At 36.0% G+C, this 21,779-nt stretch overlaps 1 protein-coding gene across 3 annotated transcripts; it reads right to left on the bottom strand.

Annotated features, from left to right (window-relative positions):
- LOC117328257 (CUE domain-containing protein 2-like) lies at window positions 1-14,224 on the bottom strand. 3 transcript variants are annotated; one of them, XM_033885730.1, is made up of 10 exons: window positions 14,187-14,224; window positions 12,334-12,490; window positions 10,918-11,061; window positions 9,603-9,661; window positions 7,412-7,512; window positions 6,385-6,564; window positions 3,170-3,246; window positions 2,893-2,953; window positions 1,656-2,754; window positions 1-1,624 (listed from the first exon to the last, which is right to left on the bottom strand). In XM_033885730.1, the coding sequence occupies exons 2-9, from the start codon at window positions 12,411-12,413 to the stop codon at window positions 2,608-2,610; spliced, it is 849 nt and encodes a 282-aa protein (XP_033741621.1). In that variant the 5' UTR covers window positions 12,414-12,490; window positions 14,187-14,224; the 3' UTR covers window positions 1-1,624; window positions 1,656-2,607. The 3 variants fall into 3 exon arrangements, with proteins under 3 accessions (XP_033741621.1, XP_033741622.1, XP_033741623.1); XM_033885731.1 differs by having other exon boundaries at window positions 12,334-12,496; window positions 14,187-14,219; XM_033885732.1 differs by having other exon boundaries at window positions 1-2,754.
- Between the last annotated feature and the right edge of the window lie 7,555 nt (window positions 14,225-21,779).

Here is a 21,779-nt window from a genome sequence, read left to right as displayed (position 1 = left end):
TCATATTTTCATATCTTTATTTTCTAAATGAAAAATGTCAGTGACAATTAAAATCATTGTATAAAAACATATCACATTTATAACAGCAGAGAAATTAATGGAAACAGAACAAATGCTGAGACACATAATGTCTAGAATCAAAAAGATATCTGTGTTCCTACTGGTGGAAGGAAGGACGGCCAAGTGTTTAGACATATACCTACTGATGTGTAGCTTTTCTAACTGTTTTGTAGCATTATGTGTTGATCAGAAACTATAGATACAGTACTTACTAAACTATTGTGGAATGTTGGACTATTGGCCCATAGGAACTTCCACCGTTGGTCTCATCTAAATAACGTAAAACATGGAATATCAGTATTATAAAACTATATTTCAAAACTGTTTGTTTAATCATATCATTAAAATGAAAAAAATGAATGTTAACATCATTTGCGCAAGTTCTATTTCCGTTGATCATCTGGCCACAACACTAATCACAAGGGAGATAACTACTATTGTACCAGCAAAGGAGGGAGAAAAAAAAATTCTGGTCCTCTTTTGTGAGAATAGTAATGAAGTAATCAAAATATGTAAAACAAAATTATGTTGGTACTTTTGCATGTTCAGATTCCTACACTTGGTCTGTCACAGAAAACACAATACAGAAACTCATAAAATACACTCACAGAAACTGAACTACACTTATACACAGTCAATGACTCTAAACTGCACCTGTACAGTCGTAGTAATTGACTCATAAACCACACTTACACACATAGAAACATCGGCTCACAAACCACACACACATAGAAACATCGACTCACAAACCACACACACATAGAAACATCGGCTCACAAACCACACTTACACACATAGAAACATCGACTCACAAACAACACTTACACACATAGAAACATCGACTCACAAACCACACTTACACACATAGAAACATCGACTCACAAACCACACGTACACACATAGAAACATCGACTCACACACCACACTTACACACATAGAAACATCGACTCACAAACCACACTTACACACATAGAAACACCGACTCACAAACCACACTTACACACATAGAAACATCGACTCACAAACAACACTTACACACATAGAAACATCGACTCACAAACAACACTTACACACATAGAAACATCGACTCACAAACCACACTTACACACATAGAAACATCGACTCACAAACCACACGTACACACATAGAAACATCGACTCACACACCACACTTACACACATAGAAACATCGACTCACAAACCACACTTACACACATAGAAACACCGACTCACAAACCACACTAACACACATAGAAACATCGACTCACAAACAACACTTACACACATAGAAACATCGACTCACAAACAACACTTACACACATAGAAACATCGACTCACAAACCACACTTACACACATAGAAACATCGACTCACAAACCACACGTACACACATAGAAACATAGACTCACAAACCACACTTACACTCAATGAAACATCGACTCACAAACCACACTTACACACCTAGAAACATCGGCTCACAAACCACACTAACACACATAGAAACATAGACTCACAAACCACACTTACACTCAATGAAACATCGACTCACAAACCACACTTACACACCTAGAAACATCGGCTCACAAACCACACACACATAGAAACATCGACTCACAAACCACACTTACACACCTAGAAACATCGACTCACTAACCACACTTACACACATAGAAACATCGACTCACAAACCACACACACACACCATGAAACATCGACTCACAAAATACACTTAAACATAGAAACATGGACTCACAAACCACACTTACACACATAGAAACATCGACTCACAAAATACACTTACACACATAGAAACATCGACTCACAAAATACACTTAAACACGCCATTAGTCAAAATGATGTCTTTATAAAGTATTAGTCATGTAATCATGAATATATCCGTAAATATGATGCAGATAGACTCTGAGTTAATGAGTCAGAAACTCGATGGAAATCTGAACGAACATAGCAAACAAAAAACATACTAGATACTTCAGCCTTAAACTGTACTACAAACACAGATAAGGATTGTTACAGTTGAAAAACAGACACAAATATTATGTTGGCTAATATTGGTGGGTAAAATAATGTGTCTCCACTGCTAGTTAATTTAAGAATCATTTTCACATGCCAGTGACTAGCATTTATAAAGTAATATATTTATAGCATTATTAGATACAAGTGAAAAGTAAATGAAATGATTCAAAAGCATGTTCCCTGCTGATCACTAAATATTTACAAATCATTCATTTTTCTTTTACAATTTGTTTTTGACACTGAGAAATGAAAATCACAATACATTGAATGTATATTCTTTAAATATTATAAGATATTTGAGTTGTAAATATTTGATCTTACAAATAGAAGGAAAGATTTTTGCATATCTTTAGTACAAAATACATTCTGATGGTGATGACCGTTTTGTTAATTGAGGTCAATTTTGTACACTACCGTATGACTAATGACAGACCTATACGTATTGTTCTGAATGCCAGTCTTTACTGATCTGAAGTCTACATTTATGAACACAAAACTGTCTTGAGTGCATATCACTAATGGAATCGGTACTTTCTAGCCGGTTTGAGATTCACATAAGTTTTCTTCATATCTTCATCTTCATCCTTCTTCACTTCTGTGAATTTTTCTCCTTTTGTGGTAACGATTCTGTTCTCCAGGTATCGCACCATCTTCTTAGATTCCTGAAACAGTTCAACACATTTAAGTTTTATCTCAACACATTTAAGTTTTATCACCAAACACCGATAAAATTAAAATTAAAAGAAACAAAATTTGATTTCATGCTGATGACAATTAAAAGCCAACAAAAAATTACGTACAGCTTTTGGTGCAAGAGGGCTGAAGGTTTTCTTGTGTTCATCAGCATCAACATAGGAGTACCTGTAATTCATAGGCACAAGTTATAAACACTTCGTTATCATCCACTCTAGCACAACAACTATTGTTTATGAATGATAAACATCAAGAATTTAATAGAAGTATTATTTATTTAATAGACATGGGGGAAAATAAAAAATAAATTCCTCTTTGTCGATGTTAAATCTATTATTTCATAATTTTCAAATACATGTATCACAAAGGAACTAGACAAAATACCTGGCAATAAGGGTGTCTTTCAGATCCTTATCATCAAGTACAGATACATTTGGTTTCTTCCTTGTTTTTTCAGCAACCTAAAATATCAATATAAATACTGCAGATGCTTTTTGTATGGCTATAGCCTAAAGAACAAAATACAAAAGTTAAATGTAAACTGTTAAGACATCAGTATTTCAATCCGTCTGTCTGTCCTGTGTCAAATTACATCCCGTGTGTGTTTGTCCTGTGTCAAATTACATCCTGTGTATGTCTGTCCTGTATCAAATTACATCCTGTGTGTGTTTGTCCAGTGTCAAATTACATCCCGTGTGTGTTTGTCCTGTGTCAAATTACATCCTGTGTATGTCTGTCCTGTATCAAATTACATCCTGTGTGTCTGTCCTGTGTCAAATTACATCCTGTGTGTGTTTGTCCTGTGTCAAATTACATCCTGTATATGTCTTGTGACAAATTACATCCTGTGTGTGTCTGTTCTGTATCAAATTACATCCCGTGTGTCTGTCCTGTATCAAATTACATCCCGTGTTTGTCTGCCCTGTATGACATTACATCCCGTGTGTGTCTGTCCTGTATCAAATTACATCCCGTGTGTGTGTGTCCTGTATCAAATTACATCCCATGTGTCTGTCCTGTATCAAATTACATCCCATGTGTCTGTCCTGTATCAAATTACATCCTGTGTCTGTCTTGTGTCAAATTACATCCTGTGTGTGTCTGTTCTGTATCAAATTACATCCCGTGTGTGTCTGTTCTGTATCAAATTACATCCCGTGTGTCTGTTCTGTATCAAATTACATCCCGTGTGTGTGTGTCCTGTATCAAATTACACCCCATGTGTCTGTCCTGTATCAAATTACATCCCATGTATCTGTCCTGTATCAAATTACATCCTGTGTCTGTCTTGTGTCAAATTACATCCTGTGTGTGTCTGTTCTGTATCAAATTACATCCCGTGTATGTCTGTCCTGTATGACATTACATCCCGTGTGTGTCTGTCCTGTGTCAAATTACATCCTGTGTGTCTGTCCTGTGTCAAATTACATCCCGTGTTTGTCTGTCCTATATCAAATTACATCCCGTGTGTCGGTCCTGTGTCAAATTACATCCCGTGTGTGTCGGTCCTGTGTCAAATTACATCCCGTGTATGTCTGTCCTGTGTCAAATTACATCCCATGTGTATCGTTCCTCAGTCAAATTACAGACGAAATGTGTCTGTAATGTGTCAAGTTACAATGTATTTTGTTATATATGACCGACCTGTTTGATACACTCCCCCCACTCCTGTATACACCACTAACTCCTAGACAATGTATTTTGTTATATATGACCGACCTGTTTGATACACTCCCCCCACTCCCGTATACAGCCACTGTAACTCCTAGACAATGTATTTTGTTATATATGACCGACCTGTTTGATACACTCCCCCACTCCTGTATACACCAATGTAACTCCTAGACAATGTATTTTGTTATATATGACCGACCTGTTTGATACACCCCCCCACTCCTGTATACACCACTGTAACTCCTAGACAATGTATTTTGTTATATATGACCGACCTGTTTGATACACTCCCCCGACTCCTGTATACACCACTGTAACTCCTAGACAATGTATTTTGTTATATATGACCGACCTGTTTGATACACTCCCCCACTCCTGTATACCCCACTCTATTTTGTTATATATGACCGACCTGTTTGATACACTCCCCCACTCCTGTATACAGCACTGTAACTCCTAGACAATGTATTTTGTTATATATGACCGACCTGTTTGATACACTCCCCCCACTCCTGTATACACCACTGTAACTCCTAGACAATGTATTTTGTTATATATGACCGACCTGTTTGATACACTCCCCCCACTCCTGTATACACCACTGTAACTCCTAGACAATGTATTTTGTTATATATGACCGACCTGTTTGATACACTCCCCCCACTCCTGTATACACCACTGTAACTCCTAGACAATGTATTTTGTTATATATGACCGACCTGTTTGATACACTCCCCCCACTCCTGTATACACCACTGTAACTCCTAGACAATGTATTTTGTTATATATGACCGACCTGTTTGATACACTCCCCCCACTCCTGTATACACCACTGTAACTCCTAGACAATGTATTTTGTTATATATGACCGACCTGTTTGATACACTCCCCCACTCCTGTATACCCCACTGTATTTTGTTATATATGACCGACCTGTTTGATACACTCCCCGACTCCTGTATACCCCACTGTAACTCCTAGACAATATATTTTGTTATATATGACTGACCTGTTTGATACACTCCCCCCACTCCTGTATACACCACTGTAACTCCTAGACAATGTATTTTGTTATATATGACCGACCTGTTTGATACACTCCCCCCACTCCTGTATACACAACTAACTCCTAGACAATATATTTTGTTATATATGACTGACCTGTTTGATACACTCCCCCACTCCCGTATACACCACTGTAACTCCTAGACAATATATTTTGTTATATATGACTGACCTGTTTGATACACTCCCCGACTCCTGTATACCCCACTGTAACTCCTAGACAATATATTTTGTTATATATGACCAACCTGTTTGATACACTCCCCCCACTCCTGTATACCCCACTGTAACTCCTAGACAATATATTTTGTTATATATGACTGACCTGTTTGATACACTCCCCCCACTCCTGTATACACCACTGTAACTCCTAGACAATGTATTTTGTTATATATGACCGACCTGTTTGATACACTCCCCGACTCCTGTATACCCCACTGTAACTCCTAGACAATATATTTTGTTATATATGACTGACCTGTTTGATACACTCCCCCCACTCCTGTATACACCACTGTAACTCCTAGACAATGTATTTTGTTATATATGACCGACCTGTTTGATACACTCCCCCACTCCTGTATACCCCACTGTAACTCCTAGACAATGTATTTTGTTATACATGACCGACCTGTTTGATACACTCCCCCACTCCTGTATACACCACTGTAACTCCTAGACAATGTATTTTGTTATATATGACCGACCTGTTTGATACACTCCCCGACTCCTGTATACCCCACTGTAACTCCTAGACAATATATTTTGTTATATATGACCGACCTGTTTGATACACTCCCCCACTCCTGTATACAGCCACTGTAACTCCTAGACAATGTATTTTTTTATATATGACCAACCTGTTTGATACACTCCCCCGACTCCTGTCGGTCCAGTATAAGCTGAATAGCACTTTCTATGTCTCCACTTGCAAGTCCAAGGCAGTGGGTCACCTCCATTGCACAAGCTGCTGGAAACATTTCCCTCAGAATTTTTATTTCATCACCTTCCTCCTCTTCTTCCTTTGGAGCATCTTTCTCCTGTGGGAAAATGGCATGGTGGTTATTTTTAAATTATATTGACATCAAAATTAGATAATGTTCTTGTAAAGAAAAAGTTGATGTTACTGTTTCTCAGTAGAGAATTTGGTAACCAGTCCAATGTAAGTATTTATTGTCTTACCTGTAAATAAATCTCATATTGCCTTCACATAAAATCGTTATCTATAATTACCTGTACATTGTTGTTATTTACTGGAACCTGTAAATTGTTGTTATCTATCATTACCTGTACATTGTTGTTATTTATTGTTACTTGTACATTGTTGTTATTTATCATTACCTTTACATTGTTGTTTATCATTACCTGTACATTGTTGTTATTTATCATTACCTGTACATTGTTATTTATCATTACCTGTAAATCGTTGTTATTTATCATTACCTGAACATTGTTGTTATGTTTATTGTTATCTGTGCATTGTTTTTATCTATCATTACCTGTACATTGTTATTTATTGGTACCTGTACATTGTTGTTATTTATCATTACCTGTAAATCGTTGTTATTTATCATTACCTGTACATTGTTGTTATGTTTATTGTTACCTGTGCATTGTTTTTATCTATTATTACCTGTGTTTTGTTGTTACTTATTGTTACCTGTACATTGTTGGTTCTTTATTGTTGTTATTTATCATTACCTGTACATTGTCGTTATTTATTGTTACCTGTACATTGTTGTTGTTTATTGGTACCTGTATATTGTTAGTCGTTAATTGTTACCTGTGCATCGTTGGTTGTTTATTGTTAGCAGTACTTTGTTTTTGTTTATTATTACCTGTGTTTTGTTGTTACTTATTGTTACCTGTACATTGTTGGTTGTTTACCTTTACACAGTTTGTATTCTGTATGTCACTGGTTGAGGGGGTTATGGCCTCTAGGAGGTCTTCACTGATGGAGGTCTGTCTGTGTCTGGTTGGTACACTGGCTGTAGTAGAAGTCAATTCAATTAAAGTCATTACCTTTGGCTCTACAGCCACTCAGTTTTGTACAAATATAATACATAATATATCACATTTTACAAATATAATACATAATACATCACATTGTACAAATATAATACATAATACATCACATTGTACAAATATAATACATAATACATCACATTGTACAAATATAATACGTAATACATCACATTGTACAAATATGTTACGTAATACATCACATTGTATAAATATAATACGTAATACATCACATTGTACAAATATAATACATAATACATCACATTGTACAAATATAATACATAATACATCACATTGTACAAATATAATACATAATACATCACATTGTACAAATATAATACATAATACATCACATTGTACAAATATAATACATAATACATCACATTGTACAAATATAAAACATAATACATCACATTGTACAAATATAATACATAATACATCACATTGTACAAAATGCAGAGGATTACATGAATATATACCACACACATATTGTATAAGTTACAAAATATAAAGATCAATTTATATTGCTACACATATATATGACGACACTTACATGTAATACTTTTAGCAAATAATTTTAACATAATGAAAATATACCTTATGTACTATCGATGAATTTGTAATATAGTTTAACACATGTTATATTGTTCTCTACTTGTCAACCTGTACAATGAATTTACCTAATCTAGGCAGTTGCTTTATGTTATTTGAATTCAGTAAATTCAAATCTTTAAACACAGATGGATTATACCAATAATACCTTTTGATAAATTTCTTCCTTAAATCTGAGTACATGTACTTAGGACACACAAGTAAACAGTGAAATTCATCCTCAACTTCGTTTTGAGAGCAGTTGTTACAAAGTCTATCATTCCTAACAAATCTACTTCTACCAACTACTATAGTAAGATTATGTGCAGACAAACATAGCTTAGTTATTGCAATTCTATGTTGTTTATGTAATGATTTAGTTATATTATATTATTATTTTATAATATTGTAAAGTGATATTGTCAATTAGATACATAAGATACATATAAGATATTTAATTACATCACATTTACTTGATATATTTAAAGAGTTAAATATGGATTGCTTAGCCCGATACTCTAGAGGCTGTTTGATCAACGGTAATAAACTGGTGTTGGAAGGAACATGTCTCATCCATATCAAACCCAATCCAAGTTCAAAAAGTTTCTGCTTTACAAACACAAGCCAATAGATTTCGGATAAGCTTTTTCCGTTTCTAGCGACAAAAATTTGTAAGCTTCATTCAAAATACATCTAACATCCAACCACTTACTCTTAAAATCACCACTACAGAGAATTGTCTGTATAACCTACCGACTGTTACTGTCATGATTTAGGATACATGATCCTACTGAAACAATCATATGCCTTGACATTATAAATCAACAAAATATGACTGATTCTAACCGGAGAAAACCATTACAAAACAAGAGATCTCAGAGGCATTAAATGATCTTTATTGGTAGTGATAACAACCTTGAACTATCAAAAACCAAAATGGTTTACTGTTGACCATTTCATTTTTCTGATCAGACTCAAAATTGAATTAAATGGGCACAACCAGGGACCAAAGGGAACCTGCATATGAAGTTTGAGAAATATCCTTTCAGTACCTCTCAAGAAACAATGGTAAAAATCCAAGGTGGCTGTCTGTCAGCCATTTTGATCTCCAATCAGTCTCAAAATTTAACGTGCACAACAGAGGGAAACTTACATATGAAATTGACAAAGACCCATTGACGACGTTCTGAGAAATCTTGGTAACAAGGACTGTTTACAGACAACTGATAACTACATTGTCTGACAGACAACAGACAAAGACCCATTGACGACGTTCTGAGAAATCTTGGTAACAAGGACTGTTTACAGACAACCGATAACGGATAACTACATTGTCTGACAGACAACAGACAAAGAAGGGACAAAAAAATCAGGAGCATTCCATGGCGAGCTTATATTACACTTCAGAAATAAAGTTAAACATGCTTTAAAGGAAGATCTATTTATATAAATACATCTAACATACCTGTTTGTTTCCCAGCAAGATTGGATGAAAGTTGAAACATCCATTCACAAATGTCTACACTGTAAGAAAAAAAAACCTATCAACTACATGTAATTGGAATGGAAATCTTGAGATTTCAAATGAATGAAATAGTTCTGTCACCATCCTTACTTTAGTATCAGTTCGTGTATACATGTCACCATCCTTACTTTTGTATCAGTTCGTGTATACATGTCACCATCCTTACTTTTGTATCAGTTTGTGTATACATGTCACCATCCTTACTTTTGTATCAGTTTGTGTATACATGTCACCATCCTTACTTTTGTATCTGTTTGTGTATACATGTCACCATCCTTTTGTATCAGTTTGTGTATACATGTCACCATCCTTACTTTTGTATCTGTTTGTGTATACATGTCACCATCCTTACTTTTGTATCTGTTTGTGTATACATGTCACCATCCTTACTTTTGTATCTGTTTGTGTATACATGTCACCATCCTTTTGTATCAGTTTGTGTATACATGTCACCATCCTTACTTTTGTATGAGTTCATGTATACATGTCACCATCCTTACTTTTGTATGAGTTCGTGTATACATATCACCATCCTTACTTTTGTATCAGTTCGTGTATACATATCACCATCCTTACTTTTGTATCTGTTTGTGTATACATGTCACCATCCTTACTTTTGTATCTGTTCGTGTATACATGTCACCATCCTTTTGTATCTGTTTGTGTATACATGTCACCATCCTTTTGTATCTGTTCGTGTATACATGTCACCATCCTTACTTTTGTATCAGTTTGTGTATACATGTCACCATCCTTACTTTTGTATCAGTTTGTGTATACATGTCACCATCCTTACTTTTGTATCAGTTCGTGTATACATGTCACCATCCTTACTTTTGTATCAGTTTGTGTATACATGTCACCATCCTTACTTTTGTATCTGTTTGTGTATACATGTCACCATCCTTACTTTTGTATCTATTCGTGTATACATGTCACCATCCTTTTGTATCAGTTCGTGTATACATGTCACCATCCTTACTTTTGTATCAGTTTGTGTATACATGTCACCATCCTTACTTTTGTATCAGTTTGTGTATACATGTCACCATCCTTACTTTTGTATCAGTTCGTGTATACATGTCACCATCCTTTTGTATCAGTTTGTGTATACATGTCACCATCCTTACTTTTGTATCTGTTCATGTATACATGTCACCATCCTTACTTTTGTATCTGTTCGTGTATACATGTCACCATCCTTACTTTTGTATCAGTTTGTGTATACATGTATTACAAATCACCTGAACATTACCTTGTGATTTCTCCAAACCCAGGAACATAGGCATCCATCATCTCTATAAACTGGTCCACATCTATGTTCTCTTCCACATCCTCTCCATTACCAAGGTCCTCCAGAATAGTTATCACATAGTCCAACACCACATCGTCGATGTCCCTACAAAGGTATAAAACACCTGTAATCAATGTCCCCACAAAGGTATAAAACACCTGTAATAAATGTCCCCACAAAGGTATAAAACACCAGTAATCAATGTCCCCACAAAGGTATAAAACACCTGTAATAAATGTCCCTACAAAGGTTATAAACACCTGTAATCAATGTCCCCAAAAAGGTATAAAACACCTGTAATCAATATCCCCACAAAGGTATAAACAACCTGACAGGTAATCAATGTCCCGACAAAGGTATAAACCACCTGTAATCAATGTCCCCACAAAGGTATAAAACACCTGTAACCAATATCCCCACAAAGGTATAAACCAAACATATAAAAGTGTGAATCATATTACTAAATCACAAATAAATGCATTGCGGAAGGAGCTAAAATTGTGTAGTGTGTTATTAGTTATTTTGGGTAAGAATTATTGCCGGTCCCATATATAACTCATTGGGATTGATCAGAGAAATCAGCGACATTCAGATTCCCACCGAGAGTTCCGCATGTATTTGTTCTAGTGAAATTTGGTGATGACCACTGAAGGTGGCAGTTTCACAGCTTGACCTCTGACATAATGACTTTTGGTCAGTAGACTCCATGTTTAATTCTGAACAACTTTGCTTCATCATGTCATCACAAAATGTTTATCAGTGAAAAGATGCAAAATTTGACCTTGACCTCTAACCTGATGACCTTAACCTTTGCTCAGTAGACTCTATGTTTAATTTTGGACAACTTTGCTTCATCATGTCATAAGAAAATGTTTATCAGTAAAAAGATGCAAAATTTGATCTTGACCTTTGACCCTAGCCTGATGACCTTAATCTTTGACCTTGAATTTTTACAGGACTTAGGAGTGTTCATTTTTGTGAACTAAACATCTTGACCAAGTTTCATTTGAATCCGTCAATAAATACTAACGTTAAAGCCAGTAGGAAAATTTGTGGACAGACTGCAGACAAAGTAAATACTATAGGGCACCCTACCAGGCCCTAAATATCCAAAGGTAACCATTTTTACTGAAACTAAATGTAATAACTTTATGGTAACTATGTGTAGTTATAGTAACTAACTGGACACTTGCTATGTTAACTAAATATAACTATGAAATCCAAGAGTTAATATTATAATTATATGTAGCTATGGTAATCAATTTAAATATGGTATGGTAAGTAAAAAGTGTCGGTAATTAAGAATATGTTACTATGGTAACTAATTCTCTCCTTCCTAGCCGACACTAGTTCTACCAGCTGGTATATTTGTCTTACAGCATGTTATAGTCCAGACTATGCTTCACCAGGAACTTGTGTAGTTCATCCTGTACAATTGTTCTCCTGGTTGTAGCCATGCAAAATATCTTTTCTGTTTTCCGCAGGTGAAACAGAAGTATTTCTAAGTTGAACTTGGTGATCTTAAAGCTGCAATCTGTATCTGTAAATAAAAAAAACAACTTACAGGGACAAGTCAATGATGTACTTCCTATTCTTTTAAGGTAGTCAGAACTTTAAAACAGCTAATATCTAATGGTTTTCTTTGTTTTGATTGAAAGGACGTATGTATGAGCCCAACCAGGCACATAACCCTATTATGAAAGGACGTATGTAGTTTGTAATAGTATTTCAAATGTTTATGTACAAACAAAACTACAAAAATGATTACCTTCTTTTGATCATGCATGAAGGCACTATATACATCTAATACAGTTGTCTTGAGATGGAATATAACCCAAAAATATGCCAGATAACATTATCAGACCATAGTGCCCTCAAAAGAATGCAAAAATACCTACATTGTAATATATAATACAAATAGCAAAATATGACAACCATTACCATTTCATGTAAAATGCAGCTTGTATCGGAGACTGTGAAAGTCACCGATGTCAATATTTCTCTGAAACACATTTTCGGAACAACAAGTATGAAGTCCAGGTATATACGGGGACAGTAATTATACATGGTCGACATTTACACCTCAGTGGTAACATCCCTAGGTGACTTGGATTCAAATTCATACATATGATGGGACTGATTCCCCAGGGGCCTGATGGACAGGCTGCAGGGCAAATTAAAAGGGAGCAATTTGGCTACATTGTCTATCTCTAAAAATGACTTCTTGTAACAGTCGAGATCCCCACCCAATAACTATATACATGTAGCATCGCTAGGCATCAAGAGATAAACAAAATCATGATGAAAAAATAGGCTCTAGGGTACCGGTCTTCACCGTTCCTTTGTTAGATCACCTGGTCCGAAGAACCAAGGTGACTTTATGCCATACCGTGGCATCCTGCATACGCCGTCCTCAACAACTGACTTCTTCTTCATAACCGCGGATCAGAATTGAACAAAATTTGACTGGTAGCATCTGACATTATGGCGTGGGGATTAAAAATTGTACAAATGGTGGGGCTGACACCCCCCCTAGCTGCTGAGGGGTGGGGGCCAAAAAGGGTCAATTTGGCTTAATCGATATGAATATCACTCATATTTGGTAACATTGTTATGGGTTGGGGATTCAAAATTGTACAAATCATGGGGCTGACCCACCGGGGCTAGAGGGCGGGGACAGAATATTAACAACTTCTTCTCTTAATCTAAGCAATGGGTATAGTATAGCTCATATTTGAATGGAAGCATCCGTATGGGGTTGGAATATTTTAAAATAGTATTTTGATGTTTGCTCAAATAAACCAGGTGAGCGATACAGGCCCTTTGGGCCTCTTGTTATATCTTTGAAATCATTGAGATACCCACCCCATAAATTCATAATGTATATAGCATTGATGGGCATCAAGAGATAAACACAATCATGTTGTAGAAATAGGCCATGGGGTCTTTCCCTACCACTAAGGACTATTTCCTATAAATACACTAGATATCATAATAAACATAATCATGATTCCGCAAACTAGCACGATAATCCAGACATAATAAACAGTAACGGTCGTCGTGCGTTCGATCAATCTCGATCAGAGTTACATTAGCACATACAGTTACTGATGCAACATATCTGGCTAAGGGCCCAACATTGTCACGCATGATTTAAATAAATAATGAAACTTTACTAACGCAGTTTTGGCAGGGCTGTTTTCGTGCAATATTTGCAAATCCTTACCTACTTTTTTTTGTTCCAAGAAGGTTGTTTACACCGGAAGAAGTATACGAAGTCTAAATTTAAATCGAATTTCCGGATTTCAGAAGGAAAATAAACATGTTAGGATAATTTTATAACCCTGGTCCCATCAGAGACATATATTTGTCTCTGGTCCCATGTATGATATATGTTAGGCTGTTTAATCAAAACGGAAATAAATAATACCAAATGGAAAATGTTGTTCGCGTCAGCTGAATCAGTTCCCTATTTGATTGCAAGAACTATTTCGCATAAGTGCACAGACGTCTACTTCTGGTAGTATTAATAGAAACAAGAAATATCTTTAAAAAAGATAAACGGCAAAGTTTTAATGCTGGTGGTTTTAATGTAATACTGCTGCTGAAATAAATCAACTAATTCGTTTCAGCAATGATAACAATTACTGTAAACCAGGTTGAATCATTTTTGGTGATAATAAGACTGCATTTGAATCAGGAATACAATTTTATTAATGTGCCATTTGAAAAAAATACACCATTTATTCAGCTTGCATTCAATCTTTACTTTGTTTCGTTTTTGTACCCGCATTTTGCATACTTCATCTTGACCAGTAACGCCACCTGTCGCGTCATATCCGGGGCCAAAAGAATATCATATACGGCTATGCCGAACAACAAGAAGCAGACGCCCGTGATATCTATAAATCATAAATTCTTTAACGCGTATTATAGCTAATAAAACAATATCAATACACTGTACACATTCATTTCTAGCTAGATCCTAGTCCGAATTTTCTGGCGATCTTACTACGTAGATACGTCAGAACTTCTCACAAGGCAGCTTGAAAGGCGATATTAACATCAGAACCCTTCGGATTAGCTAGATCCATGCTTATTATGTCATTTCGTTTCCATAATTATCTCCATAACGTTGTTTTTGAATTATTCTTGATGTGTATTCAAATTGACGTCAAAAATCGCAAAAAAAAAAAAAAAAAAGACAGTGTACGGCGGCTTGAAGTTATTGTGTACGGCTGGTTGATGTTTCTTCATCCCGCAGGTGTACGGCGTCTTGATATATAACATTTTCTTTTGTGTTTTATTTTAACAATTTAAACATTACACGGTAAAAAAAAAATCACCAAAAATTGCTTGAGCTATGAGCCAGTGGAAGTAATTTCATTTTGACATTCCTCTAAAAACGTATACTAGATCTATATATAGGTCAATTCATCTCCTGACATACTATTGGATAAATCAATATGATGGAGTCTTATATAAATTGATCTAAAGTTATTATTTTTCTATTTTCAAGATGGTATGGTTTGCCTGCCAGCGCTGCCTAAGTAAATTTCCATCGTTTACAGAGATTGTTGAACATATTAATGATGGACACGGACATTTATACATAAAATGCACATAAGACATACAAAGAGTTATATATACATTGGCGGGACTAACGGTTTCATGGGCTATAAGTGACAAAGTGACATACTTCTATCTATTACATAGGATAATTTGGATACATGTACAAATTAATGTTGCTTTATTCTGCGCGTTAGGCATTCTACGCATGGTACGGAGTTTGTATCTTTATATGAGGGGGAGGGAGGGGGGAACCAAGTAATTTAAAAGGACATTCATTCACTGGGACATCAGATACGTGTAAAACTTCTATTCTATTGATAAAATCTATTGAAAGTAGCGCCGAAGAAAAATGACGTTTCGTAAACAAATATCGTCTGTCTTTGCGGTAATTTGTGAGACTCGAATGGAAAATAATTAGTATTTAATACTTGAAGTACTTTGGTTTCTTTCAGAGTAAAACTGCCGTATTAATTTAAAGATTATAACTTTTACTTCTCGGAGAAATACACATTTCCCATTAAGTTTCATTTTGGCGACCTGCACTTTATTCAATCGAAGGATTGTTCCTTTAAGTGCTAATGCAATCGTTACCGATTTATCTTCTGTTCAAATGTAACAGAAAGGAGAAAGACTCGAACACTTGGAGAACATGTGTGTGAGCCGCTCCAGATTACTGCCGTTGTACTTATGTATACGCGTAGAGAATCCCGACAGGTCCTTTCTCGGGTGTGTTCCCTGAACGCCTACATATTTAGAACAATAGGCAGAGACATCAAAGGGAGGGTAATTATAGTCTGTTTCATACATGTTCTGTATTTACCAAGATATTTTACCTGTAGAAATCATTTGACAACTAAAGAAAACCAAAACACAAGCATATCAATTTGAAAAATTCTATAATATAGTATTAATCACATTGATATAGATAAGTTATACAAAAAGTAAGAACATTAGAATTCTGCAAGTTAATATATCTTTTCATAATTTGAAAACAACATTATCAGAATCTTTATTATAAATTGAGAACTACAATTATACACGTTAATGTAAATTTACACATTTTGATAGGAATAACATCATTAGAATCTTAATTATATAGAGCACTAGAAATGTACATGTATGCTAATTTAAAGATACACAGTTTGAAATATCACTAATATAATCATAGAATATTACGTGTTAATATAATATCACATATTTTGATAGGACTATTAGAATCTTACATTATGTTTATATCATATAATGTTATACAACGGACAAAATTGAAATCAATGAATATACACAGAAAACTGTAACAGGCATGCAAATACATGTATACATGTACACAGTTGGAACAAATCTACAAATTTATTATCACAGTGTTGTAAAATACAAATAGGATAAAGCACTGTCCATGTTACATCAGTACAACCCTGTCCATGTTACATCAGTACAACCTTGTCCATGTTACATCAGTACAACCTTGTCCATGTTACATCAGTACAACCTTGTCCATGTTACATCAGTACAACCTTGTCCATGTTACATCAGTACAACCTTGTCCATGTTACATCAGTACAACCTTGTCCATGTTACATCAGTACAACCTAAGTGAAGAAATTCGGAGGCTGCGTCGGTGTAGGATATTATATGGTTCTCCAGTCTCTGTTTCTGAAGGACAAGGCGAGTGTCAATGTTTCTGTATTTCCTGGGTCGGGGTCCAGCGCAACGTTGAAGTCTAGTTATCTCATTAGTAGCCTGGCTGTATGTCCTTGAATGTCCGTATAATTGTGAAGATGTTAGGATGTGTATGGTGTACAATCTTTTTGAGTTTTCCGTGCCAGGCTTCTAAGTGGTTGGTCGTCCTTCAGGTCCGTCGTTGTCGTAGTGGTTCCCAACTGTCTCCCTCTATCCACTGGTCAACAACGTAGTCTGTGAATGGCGTAACGTCAATGTGTAGGTCAGCTTCCTGGATGTCCTCTTACGTCTTCTACTTGGTGTAGTGGTACAAGTGGCAATACAGCTGCGCGGGTGGGTGAAATGGAAAAGCATCCCTTGATGTTGGTCCCCGGGAAGACGGTGAAGAGGTCTGTCCTGATGTTGATGGTGTACATCTGTCTCATAACCTATTCCTAATAAAGTTAAAGTCTAACTGAGTATTAGCCAAAATGGTAATAACGGTATGAGTGCAAACAGTGGAATGATAAGTCCTGATGATAATTTTGAAGTTTATATAGATACATACATGTAGCTTCGGTTTTAATATCCAAGTGTCACGCCATCCGTAGCATGGGTTACATTAACACAGCTCATCATTTTTACTGATCTCAGTAAAGTGAGCGGTTTTTACTTAACAACATCATTATCTTCAGTTATCAGATATCAGGTATCAGAGAGGCGTTCAAATGAGAAAAAAAAAACATTTTGATTATAACTTGTATTAAGGAAAAAAGCAAAGTATTTGATATAATTTTTAGTTTGATGAAATTGATAGAATTATCAAAGGTATTTTATGATATCAATTTCATTGAATTATTAATTAATATTAATTTCAATGAATTATCAATTAATATCAATTTCAACGAATCATTCATAAATACTAATTTGATAATTAATGATATTTAATAATTTGATCATTATTAAATTGTTTAAATAAGTATTGACAATTATCATGTGCATAGTTAATTCCAATATATTGTATTTTTGTGCAGTATATTCATTGAATATTGACATTTGATTTTGATGAGAAATTCAATGAAAATTACAGGTAACATACACAGGTAAAACACAGGTAACAAAAGTGACTTCACCAGAACAGACTATAATTACTGTACAAACATAGCCAGTAGGGTGTTATTTCAAAATGTAGGCGTTCAGGGAATCAGCCCTTTCTCGAATGTAAATCAAAGGCACGAAAACATGAACGATAAATCAATAAGTTTGGGTGTATGTCAATCTATGGCGTATTCAATTCTTTGATAAAATATTTCGTACTTTGGTTTTGTGTCGGATGCACGGTTTAATGTTTCCTTCCAATCAATCGATAGCTCTCTTCTTATTAGTTTATAGCCTCCTTTGTTGTAGTTATACTTGATTGTCTTGTTAAATCTATGCGTTTTTGTACAGTTGAAATATAAAGTACCATGATCTCTTTTGTCCAATCCGCTTCGTATTTCAATATTACTAACCATGTCCTAATCGTTCGAAAAAATCAAATCTAAAATGCTGGGCTCGTTATTCGACCGTACTCTTGTTGGTTTCTTGATGTGTTGAAATAGAAATGCATCTTTTTCCGACTCGATCAATTTATCTTCTAGATTATTTGTTCCCCTAGACGGGATCCATTGACGCCAGTCTATATTTTTTAAGTTGAAGTCTGCCATTACTAATAAATGGGATGTTTTAATTTCCCTTATATTGGCAAGCAGCTCACATAAATTCATATTATTTTCATCTACGCCGTTCGGACTCGTGTAAAGGCATCCGATTGTTAAAGTGTTTCCTTTATCCCAATTACTTTGTGTCCATACCTGTTCGTCAAACTTTTCCTTATTTGATATTTCCGTTGCTCCTAGTTTGTGTGCCGTATATATGACAATTCCCCTCGGTCCATGTTCTTGAAGGATTTCCACAGGAAAGCCCTCAAAACCGTCTATGCTCAGCTCAGATTTATTTACCAGGTACCTTGAACTCCAACGATATCTAATTATACCCCCGCAACGAAGTTAGGGGGGTATACTGGAATCAGGTTGTCCATCCGTCCGTAGACACAACGATGTACCGGCTACTCCTCCTAAACTACTTATCCGATTTCAACGAAACTTCATGACAATAATCCTTATACATTGTAGATGTGCGTAATCTATATAACATCGTAATTGTTTTGGTTACCATGGTACCCATGGCACAGAACTTAGCTTTTTGGGCGAGTTTGTAGATGCAACGATGTACCGGCTACTCCTCCTAAACTACTTATCCGATTTCAACGAAACTTCATGACAATAACCCTTATACATTGTAGATGTGCGTAATCTATATAACATCGTAATTGTTTTGGTTACCATGGTACCCATGGCACAGAACTTAGTTTTTTGGGCGAGTTTGTAGATGCAACGATGTACCGGCTACTCCTCCTAAACTGCTTATCCGATTTCAACGAAACTTCATGACAATAACCCTTATACATTGTAGATGTGCGTAATCTATATAACATCGTAATTTTTTTGGTTACCATGGTAACCAGGGCACAAAATTTAGTTTTTTGGTCTACTCCTCTTATGGTTACCATGGTAACCAGGGCACAGAACTTAGTTTTTTCATGACAATAATCCTTATACATTGTAGGTGTGCGTAATCTGTATCACGTCGTAATTTTTTGGTTACCATGGGCACACAACTTTGTTTTTTGGGCGAGTTTGACGCAACGATGTAACGGCTACTTCTCCTAAACTACTTATCTGATTTCAACGAAACTTCATGACAATAATCCTTATACATTGTAGATGTGCGTAATCTATATCACGTCGTAATTTTTTGAATAAATCCCATTCACACTTTACCTTTCTCATAACCTTTTAAATATTTTCTTTGTTATAAATTGATCAATTGAAAAGATTTTCTCATGTGAAATCATTTCATAATGTCATGTACACCAATTTATTCATAATATAGATAAAAAAAAAGAATTAGGGTAACCAAGAAAACTGAATACGACTAAGTGAGATTTAACTGTATATCTCGTTTATTGTATAAATGAACACATAGTAACGATGGGGGTTGCAGGAGCGGGGTGGTATGAGTTGGCCCTCTGGACGACAGTTCTAGTTTCTTCTGTCTTATGATAGAGTTTAGTTCTTCCATTTTGTTTGTTAATGTGTCAGCGTTTGCAAACATGCATCGGCGTTTGTGTTAACGCGAATTTCCTCTGGCCCTGCCACCATGTCTGGTGTAGGACATGGTGTCAGGGCCAGAGGAAACTCGGGCTACGTTTGTGTGTGCGCTCCATTATAATTATTTGACGTCTGACTATCTTCCTGTTCCACGGCAGCCCCATTACCCGATGTATATATACCCTCGACTCACTTCTTTCTCTTGTTTCGTCTTCCTGTTCCACGGCAGCCCCTTACCCGATGTTTATATACCCTCGACTCATTTCTTTCTCTTGTTTCGTCTTCCTGTTCCACGGCAGCCCCCTTACCCGATGTTTATATACCCTCGACTCATTTCTTTCTCTTGTTTCGTCTTCCTGTTCCACGACAGCCCCCTTACCCGATGTTTATATACCCTCGACTCATTTCTTTCTCTTGTTTCGTCTTCCTGTTCCACGGCAGCCCCCTTACCCGATGTTTATATACCCTCGACTCATTTCTTTCTCTTGTTTCGTCTTCCTGTTCCACGACAGCCCCCTTACCCGATGTATATATACCCTCGACTCACTTCTTTCTCTTGTTTCGTCTTCCTGTTCCACGGCAGCCCCTTACCCGATGTTTATATACCCTCGACTCATTTCTTTCTCTTGCTTCGTCTTCCTGTTCCACGGCAGCCCCCTTACCCGATGTTTATATACCCTCGACTCATTTCTTTCTCTTGTTTCGTCTTCCTGTTCCACTGCATCCCCCTTACCCGATGTTTATATACCCTCGACTCATTTCTTTCTCTTGTTTCGTCTTCCTGTTCCACGACAGCCCCCTTACCCGATGTTTATATACCCTCGACTCATTTCTTTCTCTTGTTTCGTCTTCCTGTTCCACGGCAGCCCCCTTACCCGATGTTTATATACCCTCGACTCATTTCTTTCTCTTATTTCGTCTTCCTGTTCCACGACAGCCCCCTTACCCGATGCTTATATACCCTCGACTCATTTCTTTCTCTTGTTTCGTCTTTCTGTTCCACGGCAGCCCCCTTACCCGATGTTTATATACCCTCGACTCATTTCTTTCTCTTATTTCGTCTTCCTGTTCCACGACAGCCCCCTTACCCGATGCTTATATACCCTCGACTCATTTCTTTCTCTTGTTTCATCTTCCGGTTCGTGCTTGGTGAGATCATTAATGATCCGGATGCGGTTGTATTTCTCATTGCCCTTCAGTTTAGATATATTTTTAGTGTGATTTGTTTTCGGATGATGAAAAAGAAACCAAGATAGGTCTAGATATGTTCTTGGATTTATCTATCGTATGAAATGAACAATTAGCTATGATTCCCTTTCCAACAAATTCATTGTATGCTTTTTATAATTTGAATGCTAAGGCTGTAAGTTTTAAGCTATTGTA

This window comes from Pecten maximus, chromosome 5, assembly GCF_902652985.1.
Source record: "Pecten maximus chromosome 5, xPecMax1.1, whole genome shotgun sequence".
Lineage (NCBI taxonomy): Eukaryota > Metazoa > Mollusca > Bivalvia > Pectinida > Pectinidae > Pecten > Pecten maximus.
This window is presented reverse-complemented; position numbering and strand designations above follow the sequence as displayed.

What these genes read in the sequence shown, in the direction of transcription:
- LOC117328257 (XM_033885732.1), bottom strand. Translation starts at nt 12,413, where the DNA reads ATGGCTACAACCAGGAGAACAATTGTACAGGATGAACTACACAAGTTC. An exon ending in TCTTGCTGGGAAACAAACAG is followed by an intron (nt 7,513 to 9,602) that starts GTATGTTAGATG and finishes CTTCTACTACAG; the next exon opens with CCAGTGTACCAACCAGACAC. An exon ending in AAAGACACCCTTATTGCCAG is followed by an intron (nt 2,954 to 3,169) that starts GTATTTTGTCTA and finishes TATGAATTACAG; the next exon opens with GTACTCCTATGTTGATGCTG.